The sequence below is a fragment of the Plectrocnemia conspersa genome, unplaced genomic scaffold, assembly GCF_051122295.1.
Source record: "Plectrocnemia conspersa isolate PC_06_02 unplaced genomic scaffold, ASM5112229v1 ptg000009l, whole genome shotgun sequence".
NCBI lineage: Eukaryota > Metazoa > Arthropoda > Insecta > Trichoptera > Polycentropodidae > Plectrocnemia > Plectrocnemia conspersa.
Genome location: NW_028277173.1, coordinates 11,200,708 through 11,219,273, shown reverse-complemented (window position 1 = coordinate 11,219,273; position 18,566 = coordinate 11,200,708). Strand labels below are relative to the sequence as shown.

Here is an 18,566-nt window from a genome sequence, read left to right as displayed (position 1 = left end):
ATGGAAAACGTTTCCTGCAAGATATGTGTTATTTAAACGCAACTTGTGCGAATTAATGTGTAATTTTAATGCACAATATTTATGGACCATAAAATGGTTTAAATGCATAAACGCCCACGCTGAATGAACCTTGCCATCTGTTGTATACATACATACATACATAACCATGTTTTATTTATATAATAACAATTTGGTTAGTACGACTAATTGCACACAATTTATAAATCATTTACTTTTTAAATCCTTTAATCGCCTTATGTTGCGAATCATAAGAGCTACCAGATAATGTATTATTGCATGCTACAATACGCCGTGGCCGGTCGGTTATCTTTATCACTGTATCACCATCACGATATCGTTATTCGTCGTGTTTGCTTATCATACATGTAGCTGGCGTATTCTCCAAAAGTAAAAAAATCAGTATCAGTTCGGCGTCTGTCGCTATCGGTTCGCACCTGCTGTTCGCGAATAAACACGATGTATGCTAATTGTTGCGCGATCGATGAAAACGGTGGCGACCCTGTGCGATAAATAGTGTGAAAATTGTGTATGCGAAAAAACGTAAAACGCGGAAACGTAGTAATTGAAGCGGGCGATATGGCGACGATTCGCGAATTTATGACGTCAGTGGCTAAAATAACGCGTTTTTCCGAGTGTCAGTTCATAATTAAATTAGTATTATTGTAAATCCAGCGTTGTAATTTGACAGGCGTTAGTTTAATGCGTCACAACGTGGTAGCAATAAACACATACGAATAAATATGGTAACAACACCAGACTGAAACTGAAATAAACACTATACTCTCGATTATCCTGGCTAATGCTACGGAAGGATACGAATAATTGAAAAATATGGATAATTCGAACTATCAATTTTTATTTGGCTTTAATATATGTACAGCTGTGCTCAATTGACATGGCGGCTCATATACGTATTTTGATTATTTTATCAACTTTGATGCATTTTTACACGTTTTAGAATTTATAATAGATAATCTTAATTGTTAACTTTTGTTTTCCGTTAATACTGTAAAAAAAACGAGTATTATAAAACTAGAAATGTATAATTGCGTCAATTATAAGAAAGGTGGATTTTTTTCGTCGTCCCAGCAAGTGCATAATGGCGAGCCTACAACTCAACACGTGCGCGTGACCTTTTTTTGGTTCTATTCATGAAAATCAATATCGAGGACATTTAAAAATCAGAAACTAGTAAATACAACACTTTTATAACATCTTAACAAAATTATTTTATTTTTAATAAATTCTAGTATTCTGCCTGGCATCGATAAATACAGATTTTCAATTATTTTAATGTCGATCTCATCTTCCCACCATGATATGTTTTTTTCAGTTCGGCTAAATTTTTTAATCGTTTTTTTCTTAATTGTTGTTTTATGATATATAAATTTTCAATTGGGTACAAGTCGGAACTGTTTCCTAGCCATGTTAATGATGTGATTTCCATTAAAGCTTTAATTTAGTACAAGTTTGAATGTAAAAACGAGCTCGATGGCATGGCGCAAAATCGTCTTGCAAGATGGGAAAGTTATTCAAGGGTTGAAATAAAGTCGTTTTATACAACCAATTTATATATTTTTGCATTAATGGTTAGCATTAATGGACGAAATTTACAGAGCTTAATCTATAAGCTGTCATGCACCCCCAGATCATCACATTTGGGGAGTGCTCGATGAATCGATTTATGCATAAGGGATGAAATCTTACTTTTTCTACAGCGTATGGTCGCTTATCATCTGCTCCAAACAGATTAAATTTTGATTCGTCGGAGAAAACCACTTTTCTCCAATCTTCGACGGTCCAATGGCGATGAGCTTTTGCCCATTCAATGCGATTCTTTTTTATTTTCTAAGTAAATATTTTTTTTTCTGGATTTCGCGATTTTCTGTTTGAGTGGCAAACGATATCCGCATCATTCAAGCATTGAAACCTGGATTATTAGAATTGCGATCAAATCACTTCTCGATGTTTTCCCGATCGATATTTCAAAACATTTTAAATTTTCAAATATAACGATTGCCCCAGTCTCTTCAAAATCCAATACATATATTTTCACGTTAGAAAGAATCTTACTCCACAATATAACAAGTGTCACTGGCTTTACTTTTGACCAAGATTGTGCTATTCCATGTAAAATTTTCCCAGAAATTAATCAAGTCATTATCTTCTTAAGCAAGAGTTTTGAGAAAAGCCATTTCATTGATGATATAATACTCTTATCCATGGGTTGAATTAAACTTGTAATGAGCATTATTTATATTGTATTGATAGCACTGCTTTCTTTGGCGACCCTTTATTTTTTAAAAATCTCTCACTACATGAAACCATTTGGTTTTAAACCAATCTTCAAAGATATCTCTATCTTTTTATTTTTATTTAAGTCCTCTTAGCTTACCACACCGTTTGATTCATATGTAACAAGTCTTATCAAAAAAAATTTTTCAAGCACGGATAATCCGCACATGGATAATCGAGAGTATACTGTAATATATTAATTGCACCTACTAATAGTAATGTAAAGAAATTATGCTACGGAAATCTAATCATTGATTCTAGATTATCAGCCCAACGCCTTACCAATATTAAAAAATCTTATCGTATAGATTAGATTTTATTAATTGATATAATTTTCTATTGATATTGTTTTCGTTCGACTACTGTTTATTTGCAGTATTATCGTTTTGTATAATTTTAATTAAAACGCCCTCTATCGAGTTATAAGGCGTGGGCTTTGTATATAATAATATAAATGAATGGTTGGTTAAAAACACAACTTTTATATTTTTACACTTTTCGCCGAAGTGTTGTTTCTTGGTAAATTTGAATTTAATGTAAACCTCAAAAGAAAGTACAAAAATATTATGCCCTTTTAAAATTTAAACATTGTGACGATACACCCTTTGGTTTAAACACAAAGATTTATTAAGTTTTTCTAACCTATAACTAATTATGATTCATAGTTCATACTATTATATGTATTACTAATTTGAACTCTATTATAGTTATGAATTTTTAAACGAGAAGTTTTTAATGTCATATAAAAATGCCCAGTTTTATTTCGCAATATCGCAGTAATGACTATAGTATGGAAGCTTTCAGGTATAGTCGATTTTATCATGTTTAAGGTTGCATGTAACAAGAAGCTATGTTTACAGTTCTGCGAAAAAATGGTAATTTTTGTGGGGTGCTTTTAGTGACAATGTACATGCTAGGCCAAAAGTTACAAAACCATTTAAATATATATATAACTCTTTGTATTTCCTTATCTTTTAATTGTTAATGATTTCAATCTCTTAAGAGTGACGTTGGGTTTTCCTGGTTATTTATTAACTATATTGTATATATATACACATGTATATATACAATCTGAACAAAATCAATCTTTCTTGGAAGGTGCTTGACAGAACCTTGTTGATGACAATGGAGTGCTAATATGCAAAATAAAATTCAATAAGTCGTATTTTTACTCATAATATACTTTCCTAGCTCCTGAAAAAAATAGAACAATATTCAGCTCTCAAAAAAAATATTTAATTTTTAAATCATAATGAGACTTTTGGCCCACTCTGTACTTGTTTAAGATAATATAATATAATATAAATCAATTTAAATAATTAAATCATACGTAGTATCGGTAGTGGTATATATTTATTATAATTTTTATCAGGTCCAAATTAATTATATCACAAATGATCGTCTCTATGAAAAGTATTAAAAACTTGAAAAGGGTGATTAAAATCACGTGAAAATGCTCAAGTGGCCCAGATTCCCGAACATGGACTGCCTCGCGTGGCTGGGGCTCGTCATGAGAGATTACGCTCTGACCTCAGGGTGAGTCTGTTGTTTTTATAATGTTTGTTTTCTTTTTGCCGTCCGTCGTCGTCGTGACATTTTCTAGACACGGCCGGTCACGTAATTCGGTTTTGGTTACAAAACCGCCGCCTACCGTCTGATTTTGACCTTAAAGCTCCGGCGCTTCGTGTGATTCATGCGCAAAACGGAAAGTTTTCACCTGTGTGTATGTGTGTTCTTGAGATATTAGGGGCAATGGTATGAATCTCTTTCGGGTGGGCGGGATAGCCCGTTTATTGCTGTTTGACATGTACGCTTTTCGATATGGTGGCTTATAAAGCTTCTTGGACGGGCGCATAAAATATGGGAGAGTCATTTCGAGGCGGTGGTTTTTTATACTTTGAGTAGCATGTGATATATGGATATGTTTTGAAGTTACTGGCGTTTTGAGATATTTTTTAACAGTTGCAAATTGATATTATTTAATACATAATACTCATATCGTCATTCGGAATTAAATACTTAATTTTATAAGCAGGGAATGTCTATTTATTTAAATATAAATTGCCTTACCCCCTCAAATATTTGTTGATTATTTAAAAACAGGTTTATGTCCAAGACATTTCTTGTTTTTCTCGCAAAAAATGTATTTGTAATAATATTTTCTCTTATGAATACATATTTTTCTGATTAAATCATTATGCGTTTCAACCCTGTACACTCCAAAGGTATTTTCAAATGTGTTCCATGAACTCTATTTCTCGCTATTTTCAGTGAATTTATAAATATTTATGTTAAAGCAATACAAGGTAAAAATAATAATGTATAGAAAATAATGTTTAATAATGATATTTAATACCTATTTTCATAAATTAATTTTTAAAATTAAGTAAATTGTGCTACTTTTTGAAATCTGCTGGAAGAAACTAGTTTTTCGTCTTTTTTTGCAGCTCTTGCAGTTTTCATCATCAAATCCTGATCGGGATCGGATATTGAATATACATAAATTCATAATGAAGTACACAGAAAATTAAAAAAAAACCTTTACCGGGGATAAAATATTTTGGAATGAAAGGCCCGTAATTAAAAGGCTTCCATATTCGGAACATAAATATTCGACTTTGGTGACATCTGTCCAATTATGCCAAATTGGATATTTATTTAATTGTTTTCCAGCTATAATTTTTGCTGTGTACAAATTAATTTTTGAACAAAATTTTTTTCTGTAGTAAAAAATTGCGCTAGTTGAAAAAAATATAATCGGTTTATAAATGTCGTTATTTATTACATCTACCCATGATGGTAAAATGGGATCATCTAAAGTTGAAATATTATAAATATTATCTTAACTGTCGCTTAGAATCCGCTTAACACGTCATATTCGATTTCTTGGAAAGATCTCTTACTCAGGATTGGAATTCCTTATATAGTGAGGAAAATTCTGATGTAAAGTTAATTATATCAAGAACATGCGGATATTTCTAATTGTTCTAATGCTTCGTCTAAAATAGTAATCATCATCTATACATTAAATTCATTTTTGATAGTCTGAGACGTTCTTCTGGACTATAAATTTAAAATAATAATACATCGCGACACCGACTATAGTGTCAAACACAAAAATCGGCCGACCAACACTATTTGTATTTGGTTGTAAAATGAGAAGTCAGGTTCTCCTAGGGATTGCAATAATACCAGAACTTTCAATACCGATATTAACGAGATAGGGACGAAATAGCGTAGTCCGTAACGTCTCAGATTAATAGCTCTGAGGTTGCGGGTTCGAGCCCCGGCAGCGGCACTCGAATTTTTATATATAAAAAATGCATAATATCATAAAACTGACCCCAGTTTCAGTAATATCTATTGGTTATAAATTATATTATTAAATATTTCTCATTCAATATTAATTTTAGAATATCGCAATAATATTTATTTTAAAAATATTTACTACTCATGCTAAAAGTAAATTAAATTTGAGTTATAAATGTTAATGTAATTATTATAGAATAAAAATACGCAAATACTGCATAACCCTTTTAGTCCAAGACAATGCCTAACATATGCAAAAAAAAATTAAAAACATTATTGATTTGCATTTTTTGATAAATTATGTATTTTAAATATTTGCAACACTTTTTGTGTACTCTCAATGATGCAAGGTTTTAAAAATCAATAATATTTAGTTGTTACAATAATAATAAAAATATTTTTTATATTTATTTACTTGAAAAAATAAAATTAAATGAAGTTTTATTTAAAAAAAACCTATCAACACATTTTAAATATTATAATTTTAATTATATCCAGTACAACCTATCTTTATATGGTAATAAAAAAATAACATTGCATTTTAAATAAATAATTTTTCAAGTTTTGTCAACACCAATGTTTAACGTGTTAAACATATTCCGTGGACTATTTGGATAAAAATATAACTGAATGGAGATAAAAATATACAAATATAAAAAAATCGCCTTTGTTTTCACTTTGCCAGCCATCCTTATCATAAAAAATGGGCGCGGTTATTAAATTTGTTCGAGACAAAGCAGATATATTCCTTTTATGCTGAAACAATATATAAAATATTGAAATGTTAAATTTAATTTTTTTAAATTTGCGCCGAAATATCGGCCGGTGGGAATTTTCGCATTCGTTGGATGGGCCGACATTTCGGCCCTCTTGAACTAAAAGAGATAATATTATTCTACTTTGATATCCTACCACGATAAAACTACTCAATCCCCTACAATGCTTTTGCTTTCAAGCAATATGGGCACCGTTGTTTTTGTAATTCTAAGCTATGGAGTTACCGTTTTAACGAATAAAATGTACGGATTTAAAAAATAAAATAAAAAAATATTTTTGGTACTACCGCTATTTTTTTGTAATACCGGTATTACCGAAGGTTAATATTTGCTCCAATACCGGTATCGATGCTATTGGTAACGCAACCCCTAGTCTCTCCTAAAACCATTACCTGATGTTTCAAATGAAAAAATATATTAAAAAAGGTTGAAATTATTTAAAAAATATAATATAGGAGTTGCTGGTTTAAACCTGATTTCGAGTCCACCTCGACATACGAGTATGCTTACAAAGGGGGAAAGTATGACGATTTATAGATATCTGCTTTGCCATTATATTGAGGATGCGGCATATGAAAATATATCGGCTATGATTACATGTAGGATATTAAAAATTCGTTTCATTTAGCTTATAAGAACCAACTTTTAATGTTCAATAATTTTATCAGTCATCAAACTGTTCTTTTTAAATACTATATTATTGTGGTTAGTGTTTTCTGCCATCTTTAGATATTTCAACTACAAAAATAATAAAATTATAGTAAAAATATTTTGTATGAAATACAAGCAAATACAAATTTAAATATCGTTTATCGGATTGTGAATATGTAAAAATGTTGATTTTCTGTATTATAAAATTTATTAGAACCAAAGTCGAACTATTGATATGACGTTTTTATATTACTTTGCTTGTTTACGTATACAAGAGCATGAAAATAGCGTGTGACGTGCGAATTCTTGGATTGTATTTTTCACTGTGCAATGTCACGTCAAATACCGATTTTGGAACAGCTGTGGCGACAGACTTATAATTAACTATGCGGGCGAATATTTGGACGAGAGAAGTAAAACAATGCTCTTTTTGACGATTCCTATTTGCCGTTGTCTTAACCGCGCGATGATTTGTGAAACGAACAACAGAACGAAGAAAAAAGTACTTGTAGAAGCAAATTCGTATTTGAATTGCAAATCGCGCTCCATATTGTACGATTATTCTTTGCTGCAAACGACCGAATAATATGCTCGCGTGGTATTGTTTGATTAGTATACTTGGATGTCGATGAACTGTTTATTTTATTTAATTGCCTATTATTCACAGATCAATATAAAACATTTGATAAGGATAAAATATTATTCCATTGTGTAGAATGCATTATAAAATATCAATGTAATTTAGTTCAAGTCTATTACATAATAAAAATGTTTATATCACAATATGTCATTATGCATTAAAGATACGATTGTTTGAAAATTCGCTCAATTTAAAAGATTGGATTTTATTCGCACATCCTTCACCTCTCTGGTAGTTTCCAACAATGGAACGATTGTCGAGGGCGACGGTAACGAGAAACTCGCTGCGAGTTTTTCCCTGCGCTGTTTAGATCGCCTAGATGTGACCTCGTCTCTGGATTCATTGTTTTTTTTTTCACTCTCTATCTTATGCTGTGATTTAATTGTCGCCTGTTCGGTCCTTATTAAAAAATCTCTACGCTGACATTTCTTTAATCCGAATATAGATTAAAAATATCACAATTTCAAAGTTCATTGTTAGAAAGTTGAGTTGGTCAGTCGTGGGAAACGTTACTTGGAAATGTAACGTGTTTATTTACTGTCGCTTTACGGATCAACGATTGACAATCGCTGTTTTTTCCGCGTTGTTAAATTATCGCGACAACGTCACAATGACGGGCGATCGTACGATACCAGTTAAAATCAGTTGTTGGAACACGATCAAGGACGTGTGTATAGTAGACTGACTTGCATCGTTTCGTGTTTCATGCTGATATTTGTTTTTGGCCTTTGAAATATTGAGGAAGGCGAATACGTATGTTTCATTAACCTAAAAGCTTTTCCACGTCTAAAAAAGTGATTATTTCAAAATATTATTATTCTCCAGGCTTTTCCTCAGATCGTGATCCGCATGAACGTCGCACAGTGTACGATTTGACCAATCTAGCTAGACAAAACTCAGAATCAGACGTATAGGATTTTAAATGGTCTCAAATTACAATTTAGAGATGTGGCAGCAAATAAAACACAATTTTGTTAATCCTACTAAATTTATTTGGATTTTAACAAAGTTTTTATGTGAGCAAAATTTTTTATGCTACTTTTCTTAGCCAGTTTCCGTAACAAATAAATGTAAGGATCAGACGACATTAATAAATATTTAAATAAATCATAATTTGTGCGAACACGAGAAGTTTTTAATGTGTGACCTAATTTGACCTTCCTAATTTCTTTGTTTTTGCCCTTTGAAGCCTCCTCAGATATTTGTTCTATTATTTCTGCTCCGTGTATCAGGATCTTATGCAATGTAGCTGGCATGTTATACCACGGGTATAGGATGATATATAAGTCTCGTGTTTCCAAACAATATTGCTTAAATTTGTCCGGGTCCATTTTATAGCCAGACGCTATGACTAAGAATAGTAGATAAATTAAATTTTCTTTGATACTGGTGATACGAGCCGTTGCTTTAAAATCGTGAAAAACACCCTTGCGGTGTTCCCATCGTTGCTCGTACCAAAATCTGGTTTAACTTTGTCTACTATGAGACTGATTTCTTTGAATTTACCCTTTATTTCATCCTTCTTCTTTTTCAGCATACATTTGCACAGTGAAATTGTTTGCAATAAATAAAGCCAACGCTTCTTCCGGGGTGTAAGACCGTTGTTATTTTTTCACGCTAATTCATCTCCGAGCTTTTTTATAACCAGTAGCTCGTTTTGGTAAAACTGTAGATACTTCCTCCATTAAATTAGCAGCGTCTCATTTTCCACTGGCTCGCACACTTAATTGTGCAGCAAAAAATAGCTGTGCATCGTTATATTTTTCCAATTGAACTTTGCGCTTTTTCGTTTTTGTACAACTATCTTCAAAACGCTTTTTCGGTCTACCAATACTGAAACTTGGTTTCGGTGACTATTCGTGGAACATATAAAACACTAATTCTTAATTTAACCATTTTTCATAGACACTTAAAAATAAGTCTAATCGTACGAAGCCATTTCACACGAATCTTTTAACATTATTTTTTCAGAAAGGTCCATAAGGGCTTCTCCTGATCTTGTGTAAGAAGCAAATCAACAAATCTTGACTTTACAAACATAATAACTTTGTTTAATCTGCCTTTGGAAGGGATAGAACGCCAAAAGTAAAATAATGACTTTCGTGAAATTTGGGCACTTATAATGAAACAAATTAAAAATCTTTAGAATCGCACATAATCGCACAAAATAATTATGTTCTTAAAAAACTATAATGATGCGAGAATACGTTTAGAGCTTTGTCATGCCTTGACTCAACTTGACTACATACTTTAAGACCATCCAAAGTTAATTTTTTTGTTTTTTTTGTTGTTTTGAAAATGGTATATTTTAAGACAGTATTCCTAAGTATTCACGAATATTTTGGTGGATTAAAATGCAATGATAGATTGATAATTACCTCTAGTTGAATAATCCATCACTAAAAAGTACTTAAATCACACAAAACACAGTAAGCCAAGCACAAACGTCAATGTTCACAGCTGCACTAAGCGGCTAATCGCGGCTACCTAGATCCAAAACGGTAACTTTGCCCATTTTTATTGAAGGGATCGCGACTCAAAAACTGTTTTGGAGTACGTTACCGCTTGTAGGGAACATTCAAGGGTATAGTAATATTAAAAAAAAGCAATATCTGAACATTATAATTTTAGACTTTTGTCCACCTAGATTAGTCAAATCGTATACTGTGCGTCGGTGACAAATCTCATTTTTCTCCGAAGAGACTCGAATACTAAAGATTTTCCAGCGGTAGCCTTGATTTGCTTGGTCCATCATACAGGAAATATCTTCAATGATAAATAAATCACATATCAAACTGTAATCGATCTTCATTTAAATATAAACATATAATAATATGTATAGTCCGTCCAAGATGTTAACGCTCATCATCGTTGTGTAGGAAATAAGCATGCATACATATACAGTTTTCCGCGAATTTGTTTACACCGATAGAAAAACGTTACCAGTACTAAATCAGGGTTGTTTTAAGGGTAGGGTGACCATACGTTGGAAATTGAATTAAAAATTATAATATATTATATTTTTATCATAAATGATATTTTGTAATCAATAGAACAATTCCTGTAATATTCTATTGGTATTTTTTAAAAATATTATATTAAACAGATATTCAACCTGGAGAGTGATTCCAAAACTGCTATCATGTTTTTGAGTTAAATACATGTACATAAATAAATAAAATAAGTAAGAAAGTGATATTTTACATTATCTTCAACAAATTAAATTAAAATAGGAAAAATTAATTGAACGTTAAATTTCACATGGTCACCCTATTATATTCTCTCACCAATACTGTAGCAATGAGCGTTCATATCTTGGATGGACTGTAATAACCCGTTCGTTCGAACACGCGCAGGTGTTATAGACGCATGTAGGTAGCACAGACATTTAGGATAAATCGCATGAAAAATGACATTTAAAAATAGTAATATGTTGATTCGTTAAAAATATTAATGGAACGCAGATTTAAATATAGTTTGCTCTCAATTTTATATTGATATTAGAGATATTAGGCAATCCCGAAATGAACATTGTTTTTTATGTAAGTGTTTATTTTTATTTATATGCTACAAAATTTTCAAAACTTTCTCTCACCTCTCGGTCAATTTTTTAATTCCATTTGCATAAAATGTTTGAGGCTTTGATGCAAAATATTCCGCACCGTCTGCATTTTGATTTTTTGCATCGATCTGTATGGTAGCTGAAAGGAGCAAGGTCTAGAGAATAAAGTGGATGAGATATAACCTTCCATGCAAGGTTCTCAATGTTATCGAGAGTCAATTTTACCACATGGGACGCGCCTAGTTTTTAATCCCTCATACATAACGATCCATCTGATTACAATAGAAGTTATTGCTGTTTTTGTTTGGCCAGATTTAATAGTTTCGTAATGAATAATCCCTTTACACGTAACATATTTTTTTTCACAGTAAGCACGGGGTTCTGACTTTTGAGTAAATATTGTTTTCTATGATTATTGTTGTCGTATAACACCCATTTATCAAATTATAGAGAAATGGCGACCAGTTTCTAGATCCAGAAACTCTTGAGATGTACGGATCCAGAAACTCTTGAGATATACACATTATTTTCAAGCCTTCCCAATTTTCTTTATGTGTAAACGCAGTTAAAAATCAAACTGCTGTAGTTTTTCGGCCAACTGCTGCATAGTTTGAGTATGATTTGCTTACATTTCTGCAGATAGGACATTATTTCACGTTCGATTTTTTAAGCCATCTTTAATATTTGAGAATATTTAATGAATCATCTACTACTTCACAAATGTTTTTACCAAATTTTTATAGAAATTCACGTAACATGCAATTTTGTATAATTTGTTTATTTGGTTAAAATTTCATTTAGGGATTACCTAATATAATAATATATTGTATAAAATACAAGGATATTATTTTGTTACGCCATCCAGCTGTTATTAAACAGGGGTTATAAAAAAGTGTATGGTTACGATACTAGAAATTAATATGTTCGCGGATCCTTTTCCATAAGAAAATATTCTCGAACCTACAACAATCCATCACTTTGACGTCACGAGCTTTCGCTCGCATGATTGCCTGTATCTTCAAACCATTCAATTATGTATTTAAAATGATATATGTATAATTATTTTACTATCTCTAATTTGAATTCGTCCATGAACTATTTTTTTAATAATTAATTACTACACACATGTATTTTTTTACGTAATTGTTTATTTACAATTTTACACATGGTGGCGTGACTCAATTGATAAAAAAACCAAACGTTTACGACGACGTTCCCTCGTTATCAGTACTGTTAAGGTTATCACAATATTTAATATGGGAAATAGTGACCGTTGGGGCAATTGGACAATGGGTATCTTTTTTAATAATTATTATTAAATTATTACGATTGATTGTTTCATTCATAATTTTACTCGCATTGCTTACGTGTGTGAATATTTTTATTGCGCAAAATTTATGCAGTATGTGACGTTATTTGAGTTGTCACACTCGATATATTAATCAATCACGCCTTTACGTAAAACATCTTTACGCTTCGAGATTAATGGATGTCAAAATACTGTGGTTATGTTATGTATTATATAATATAACGCGTGTTTTACTTATTGCGAATATTTATATTACATGTTTTTTTCTTATTATATAGGCTGATTGTAAAATAGTTTTTTTTTGTAGAGTTGAAAATATTTTAGCATTGTTACGTTCCCATGATGTATTGGTCGTTTGGGTGTTAGTTACATCAGTATAATTTTTATATAATAATCTAGCATTAAAAAATATATTCAGGTTAATAATCACTCTGTATAACTTTAATACGCGATTCTTGCGTCAGCCTGTGAAAAATTGCGAAAATCTCTCGCCGTGACATTATATTTTTGTATCATTTTTTGCTTTCCACCATTCATTTACTCGGACGATTTTAATGTGCCAAAAAAAGAAGTCTCTTTTCTGCTTAATTAAAAAGCATTATTTTTCCACGTCGACTCCATTATTTCTATTGTTATAACATAGTAAAATATCGCTATTCTGCTGAAGCTCACCATACATTTTGTTGATTGAATCGATATTAGATTAGGCTCGTACCTGTGTGTGCGAATTTAGTTCATCAACGAAAATCCCCTCGGCTGTTTCTGTTCGTTACATCGAGTGACTAAGCAAACCTGTCTCCATGACTACGGTGATCAGCATGCACGCGTTCTACAGGTTGTTGTACGCTGATCGATACTACTCTGGTTTTTGCCATTAACCGGGCACTCATAATTCGATTACTTTACTGTGTGCATACGATTTATTGCCTATTGCTTCGGTTGCTTAATGGAATTATTGGTGTATCATAGGAAGTTGATAATATAATCACGTACATAATTTTCCGTCTTGTCGCTCTTGCAACTTCGACCACACCAAATTCTAAATAAATACAAAGGTGAGTCAAATTAAAACATTGCAAATAAATTCTTAAGAACTTAAAAAACTGTCCTGACAATTCCTTATGAAGTCGTTTAAAAATAAAATTGTTAATATACCGAGATGCTACCAATTACTTATTAGACGTTCTATACGTTGACTCAAAATTACAGTCACACGCAAACGTATAAAAAAGTCACACGTGTGATTTGTAAAAATGACAAAATTGTGATAGATAATCAGGAAATTAACGTAATGTAAAAAAATTAATGACTAAAAAATCTGCTGGGCTAGATAAATTAGAATATATTGATAAAAAACATTCCTTTTGATAAATTTTACTTATCTAAAATATTAAATACGTGTTTATCATTTTGGGCATTTCCCCATTATCTAGAAAACTTCCAAAATTCATCCAATAAAAAATCCGGAAAAGAAGATAGTATTCCGATCAATAATCGTCCTATTAGTCTACTATATTCGCTTAGTAAAATATTTGAAAAAAAATATTTTATCACGCTTTAAATAATCTATACGATTCACCTACTAACGAATTAAATGAACACATTTCCGTTAATCGTAACATGAAAAAAATAAAAGATAAATAATATTAGATATAGAAAAAGCATTCGACATACATGTGGCACAGTAACGCTCATTATGTATCTTATCTTCCATCTATACAATTTTTGATCTCAATCATAAGTTATTGGATGTCTCATTATTTTCAGAATCGCATCATTAAAACAACCCTCGAATGTATCTCGAGTTTAATAATAATAAATATTTTTTAGATCTTTTACCATTCCTTCTCAAATCATGCATTTGCATGTAACTACACGGAAGCTTTGTTTGCATCGTTATCAAGCGTCATTAACGTTAATTATTTATATGTTATATGTTTTAAATTTACATTTAACGAGCTAGTGTTAGATAATTCAAACTTAAAATGAATGTCTAATTTATTTACTATAACATACATTTTTTGTACAGTAGTGCGTTTAAAAGCAGCCTTGTGTTCCAATTCACGTTTTATTGTGTACTGTATGTATAATACATCAATGACAAAAGAGCTGTTTTGTTGCTGTTTTTGTTGTTGTTTATTTCACGATCACGTTTTCTGTTTTTCTGACGATGAACGACAATGTTTTTTCCCCATATTGATATACATATCATATAAATATATGTATGTGCTTTTTATAATCCATTAAAGATAATACGAAAGAGTCAGATATAAGATTTGAAATCTTGTTTGTTAATATATTTACTGGAACTTGGTGAGCTTTCCTGGTATATTATATTTGCGATAATATTGATGTGATGTATGGAGATATTTTCGATAATATTGATGTATGGACGGAGAATATAGTGGGTTACTTCGGTCGAGTTCGGTTCTGCCCGCTCTAAAATCTCTCGGAAGTTGTCCGAGATTACCGAGAACGGGAGGTAAAGTGGGAGTAATTCAGTCGACTTGGCCAGCTTCGAGCGCTTCCGAACATTGTCGGCAAATGGACCGAAGTCAAAGGAACCGAAGTCGGAGCTGCGTGGTAAATTTATAATACCACATACTTATCGGGGACTTCAACAGACTCTTACTGACATCTTTGAATATTTTAGGGCACCAAAAGGGATTAATTATATTTTTGATAGTATATTCTTCTAACAGATATCGTTATTATATTTTTTTTCATATAATATTAAATAATTAAAAAATAATTAGTGGTACTTGATTTTGTTAAGAAAAATCGTTTCGAATATGATTATGTATTTTTCTAGATCGGTATATGTAAATGTCACACCATAACGAATTCATATTTAGAATCAATGGCGACAAATTCTAGGATAGTCATAGATGTGGTGTTCGTATTCTGAAGTATCGTTTTTATGCCTTATGGCATTTTGCAAAAGCCGACAAATAGTTTGCGTGAATCGAATATTTACGACCGAAAAGTTTTCACTGATATTGTATTGGTGAGTGCCCACACAAACTTTTATAATTATCAGTAGCGTAATTTTAATAATATGACAATTTAAAAATTGCGATTATTTGGCACATTTTTCAATCGCGCGCAAATATGCCAGCAGCCGCCGTGCGGACGTCATTTACGTCCGCCGTCCGGACGTCATATTAAATTTGTGGCAGTGTGGCCGCTACTCGGAAGTCGGCGACCTCGGCCGACTTCAGTTGAACTTCGGTTCGGACAACTTCCAGAGAGTGTAGTGCAAGCATTAGAGAAAAAAAATACGTTCATTGATTTTTACTACGGCAAGATAGTATGCTTAAAAACGCACCCTACTCCCGATCGTTTGATTAAGGTCGTTTACTCGCGCTATCGCACCGTATAAAAGCTATAGTTACTACTTTTACTACTACTGATTGTACAAATGATAAAACCTTATTTATTAAAATTGCAAATAGATACACAGTGAAAATTTCCCCATAAGAAATAACAGAAACTTTAGTTCACTCATTCCAAAACCCTAAAATATTAATTGAAAAAATGGTAATGCAAAATTTTATTTTATTATTTAAATTTTATGTTAACATTTTTATTTTTTTGTGGAACTTTAACTAGAAACCTATTTAATGACATTAATTTGCCTTCGTCTCATTTTAAAGATTTTACGAAAATGTGACATTGTTACAGCCTTACTAAAAGTAGTGCTTTTCCACGAAATTAAGTACTGTTCGTTTTACAGATATCCTTAATCTCATTTGAAGTGAAGGATTTCTCAGCATCTTTCTCCTCATCAGACAAATCTTATCTCTAGCCTCGTGCTGTTTGTTGCTCGCGTGTAAATCTCTTACTTCTTCGATGGTCAGCTCTTGGCCATGTTCCTCCACCAACTTCTGAACATCGTTCATACAGACCTGTCGAGAGGGGTTTGATTCTCTAAAAAAAACAGTTTTTATATTCATATGATAATATTCATAAAAAAACTGGTTGTTCGAGATGTATGTACTGATGTATTTTAGGTATAATTTCCTTTAGCCCTTTTAATACATAAAATTAATCTAAGGAACGGAACATTGCCTTCAAAAGCACCTACTTTCTATGAAGTACTTAGACATAAACATTATTTTTCTAGTTTGTATATGGGTAATTTGACATCTGGATTTAATGCAGTAAAATAAATAAATAATGCATTTAATTTCATGTGGTTATTTCGCGACTTAAATGACAACGATATTCTGAAAAAGGTAAAAAAAAATAACAAACAAATATAACGATGATCTTGTGAGCTGTTGCCCGAAGAATTACTACATTTAAAATCAATATATGATGCAAAAATTCATGTCATTTAATTCAACGATATGAAATCTTATTTAGATAAAAATATTAAGACGTCCCTGATTATAAACCAGAAATTCTCATGTTATCACTTAAAGAAAATCTCAAATCAAATCAGAAAATATTTTTTTAAATGTCATTTCAGTAAAATCATATTGCAATACATTTTCACCAATAGATATATATATTTTTACCAGTGAAAACTCGTGTCCTACGCATATATTATACATAGCCATCTATGTTTTTTATGAGTAATGTATTATTAAAATCAAAAAAACTTTGCATATCATTATCTCGAAACGTACACTTATCCTGTTCAAAGTTATTATTTTGAACGCCTCTCATGATTAGTATTGATTTGCATTTTTTTATAATATAATAATAAAACACGCAAACGAGCAATTTTATAAACAAACCACATTTCAAACTTAATCGTCTATCATTTTGACGGCCTGTCGAACGAATATAATTAATTTTACAATATATAATATGATCGTTCGATCGTATAACGATATTTTACTACTTTCACGTCCATATTTAGTTACGGTAAACTTAATATTTGTACAAAAAGTTTAAGATGCTATCTATGTATATAACGAGTATCGATCTGCGATACTTCACTCACCTTTCAGATTTTTTATCTGCAACAATCCGCTGCTTTTCCCGTGGGACCGAAAGAGTCCATACAATAATTAATTTTCGTCGCATTTTAAAGACGCTTCCAGATCTCGCAGCACTTACTGTTATCCGTATTGAATTCATCCAACGGTATATTCGTATTCGCGTGCTCTGCCCGACTTCATCTGTGCACAGCGTTTTCATTCTCGATATACGCCGCCGGCACTTGTTATCTCGACTTACGCATACGTTGTTTCATACCGTATGTTATACCAAAATCACACCGATTATCGCGCAATAGTTACAAAGTAGACGTCGCTGCTAGATCTCGCGTCCTCGTGCCGCGACTTTCCAATTTCTAGATGATGTCATGGTTCGACTGGCGAAATTTGCTACTATAGAAAGAAAAAAATCGCACGCGGTAAAGACCTCGATTCAAGAGCGGAGGCATTGAAATGTCTCCAATTGTCATTTGTGTATCAGTATAAATGTCACGGCGGTGATAGTCATTGTTTATGGTAATACCAGAACAGTTTAAAGCGTTAGTAACAATGGTCGACTCATCGGGGAAAATGCGTGTGTAGGAAAAAATAAGTTAATGTATGATTAAATATTGCGTAATCTCTGATAGGCATGACATATTTAATTAGTAATTATATATGCTTACGTGAATGTGCAAATGAAAGTCTTCTGAAATATTTTAATAATACTCCTTAACGAGCTAATTTTATCTTAATGAAAAGTATACTAAAACTTACACTACACATCCTGAGCTTCACAAAACTAAATTTACATTTTTCATTTTAGAACCGTAAATTATCTGTGTGATTGCAAATATAAAATAATTTTAATACGGTGGAACAATTTACGAAAATAATTCGTACCAAAAACTTGCTCGTATTTCAAAACACTCGTATATCAAACAAATATCTCCATGATTTGTTCCAAAACTCAAATATATTCATATAAAATTGATTAATACGTGATAAACATATATTTTTTTATAATTTAAATTTATCATAAAACAATTTCAGATTAGGGTACGTATCACGCGGA

General features: G+C 31.7%; 1 protein-coding gene and 1 long non-coding RNA gene across 10 annotated transcripts in view; one reads left to right on the top strand and one right to left on the bottom strand.

Annotated features, from left to right (window-relative positions):
- Mob2 (MOB kinase activator 2) overlaps positions 1–18,566 on the top strand; it is a 192,325-nt gene that overhangs the window by 150,205 nt on the left and 23,554 nt on the right. The window contains exons 1-3 of one of the 9 annotated variants that reach the window (XM_088191728.1): positions 422–764; positions 3,147–3,191; positions 3,689–3,852. The exons of 4 other annotated variants lie outside the window; for them this stretch is intronic. In XM_088191728.1, coding sequence (XP_088047854.1) covers positions 3,770–3,852 — 83 coding nt within the window. In that variant the 5' untranslated portion in view covers positions 422–764; positions 3,147–3,191; positions 3,689–3,769. Of the gene's footprint in view, positions 1–420; positions 765–3,023; positions 3,192–3,688; positions 3,853–18,566 lie in introns of those variants that run through there. 4 more of the 9 variants (XM_088191727.1, XM_088191726.1, XM_088191729.1 and 1 more) reach the window with 4 other exon arrangements.
- LOC148231914 (uncharacterized) lies at positions 6,331–17,944 on the bottom strand. The gene is made up of 2 exons (XR_015810603.1): positions 10,962–17,944; positions 6,331–7,706 (listed from the first exon to the last, which is right to left on the bottom strand). It is a non-coding gene; the product is annotated as an uncharacterized LOC148231914 (long non-coding RNA).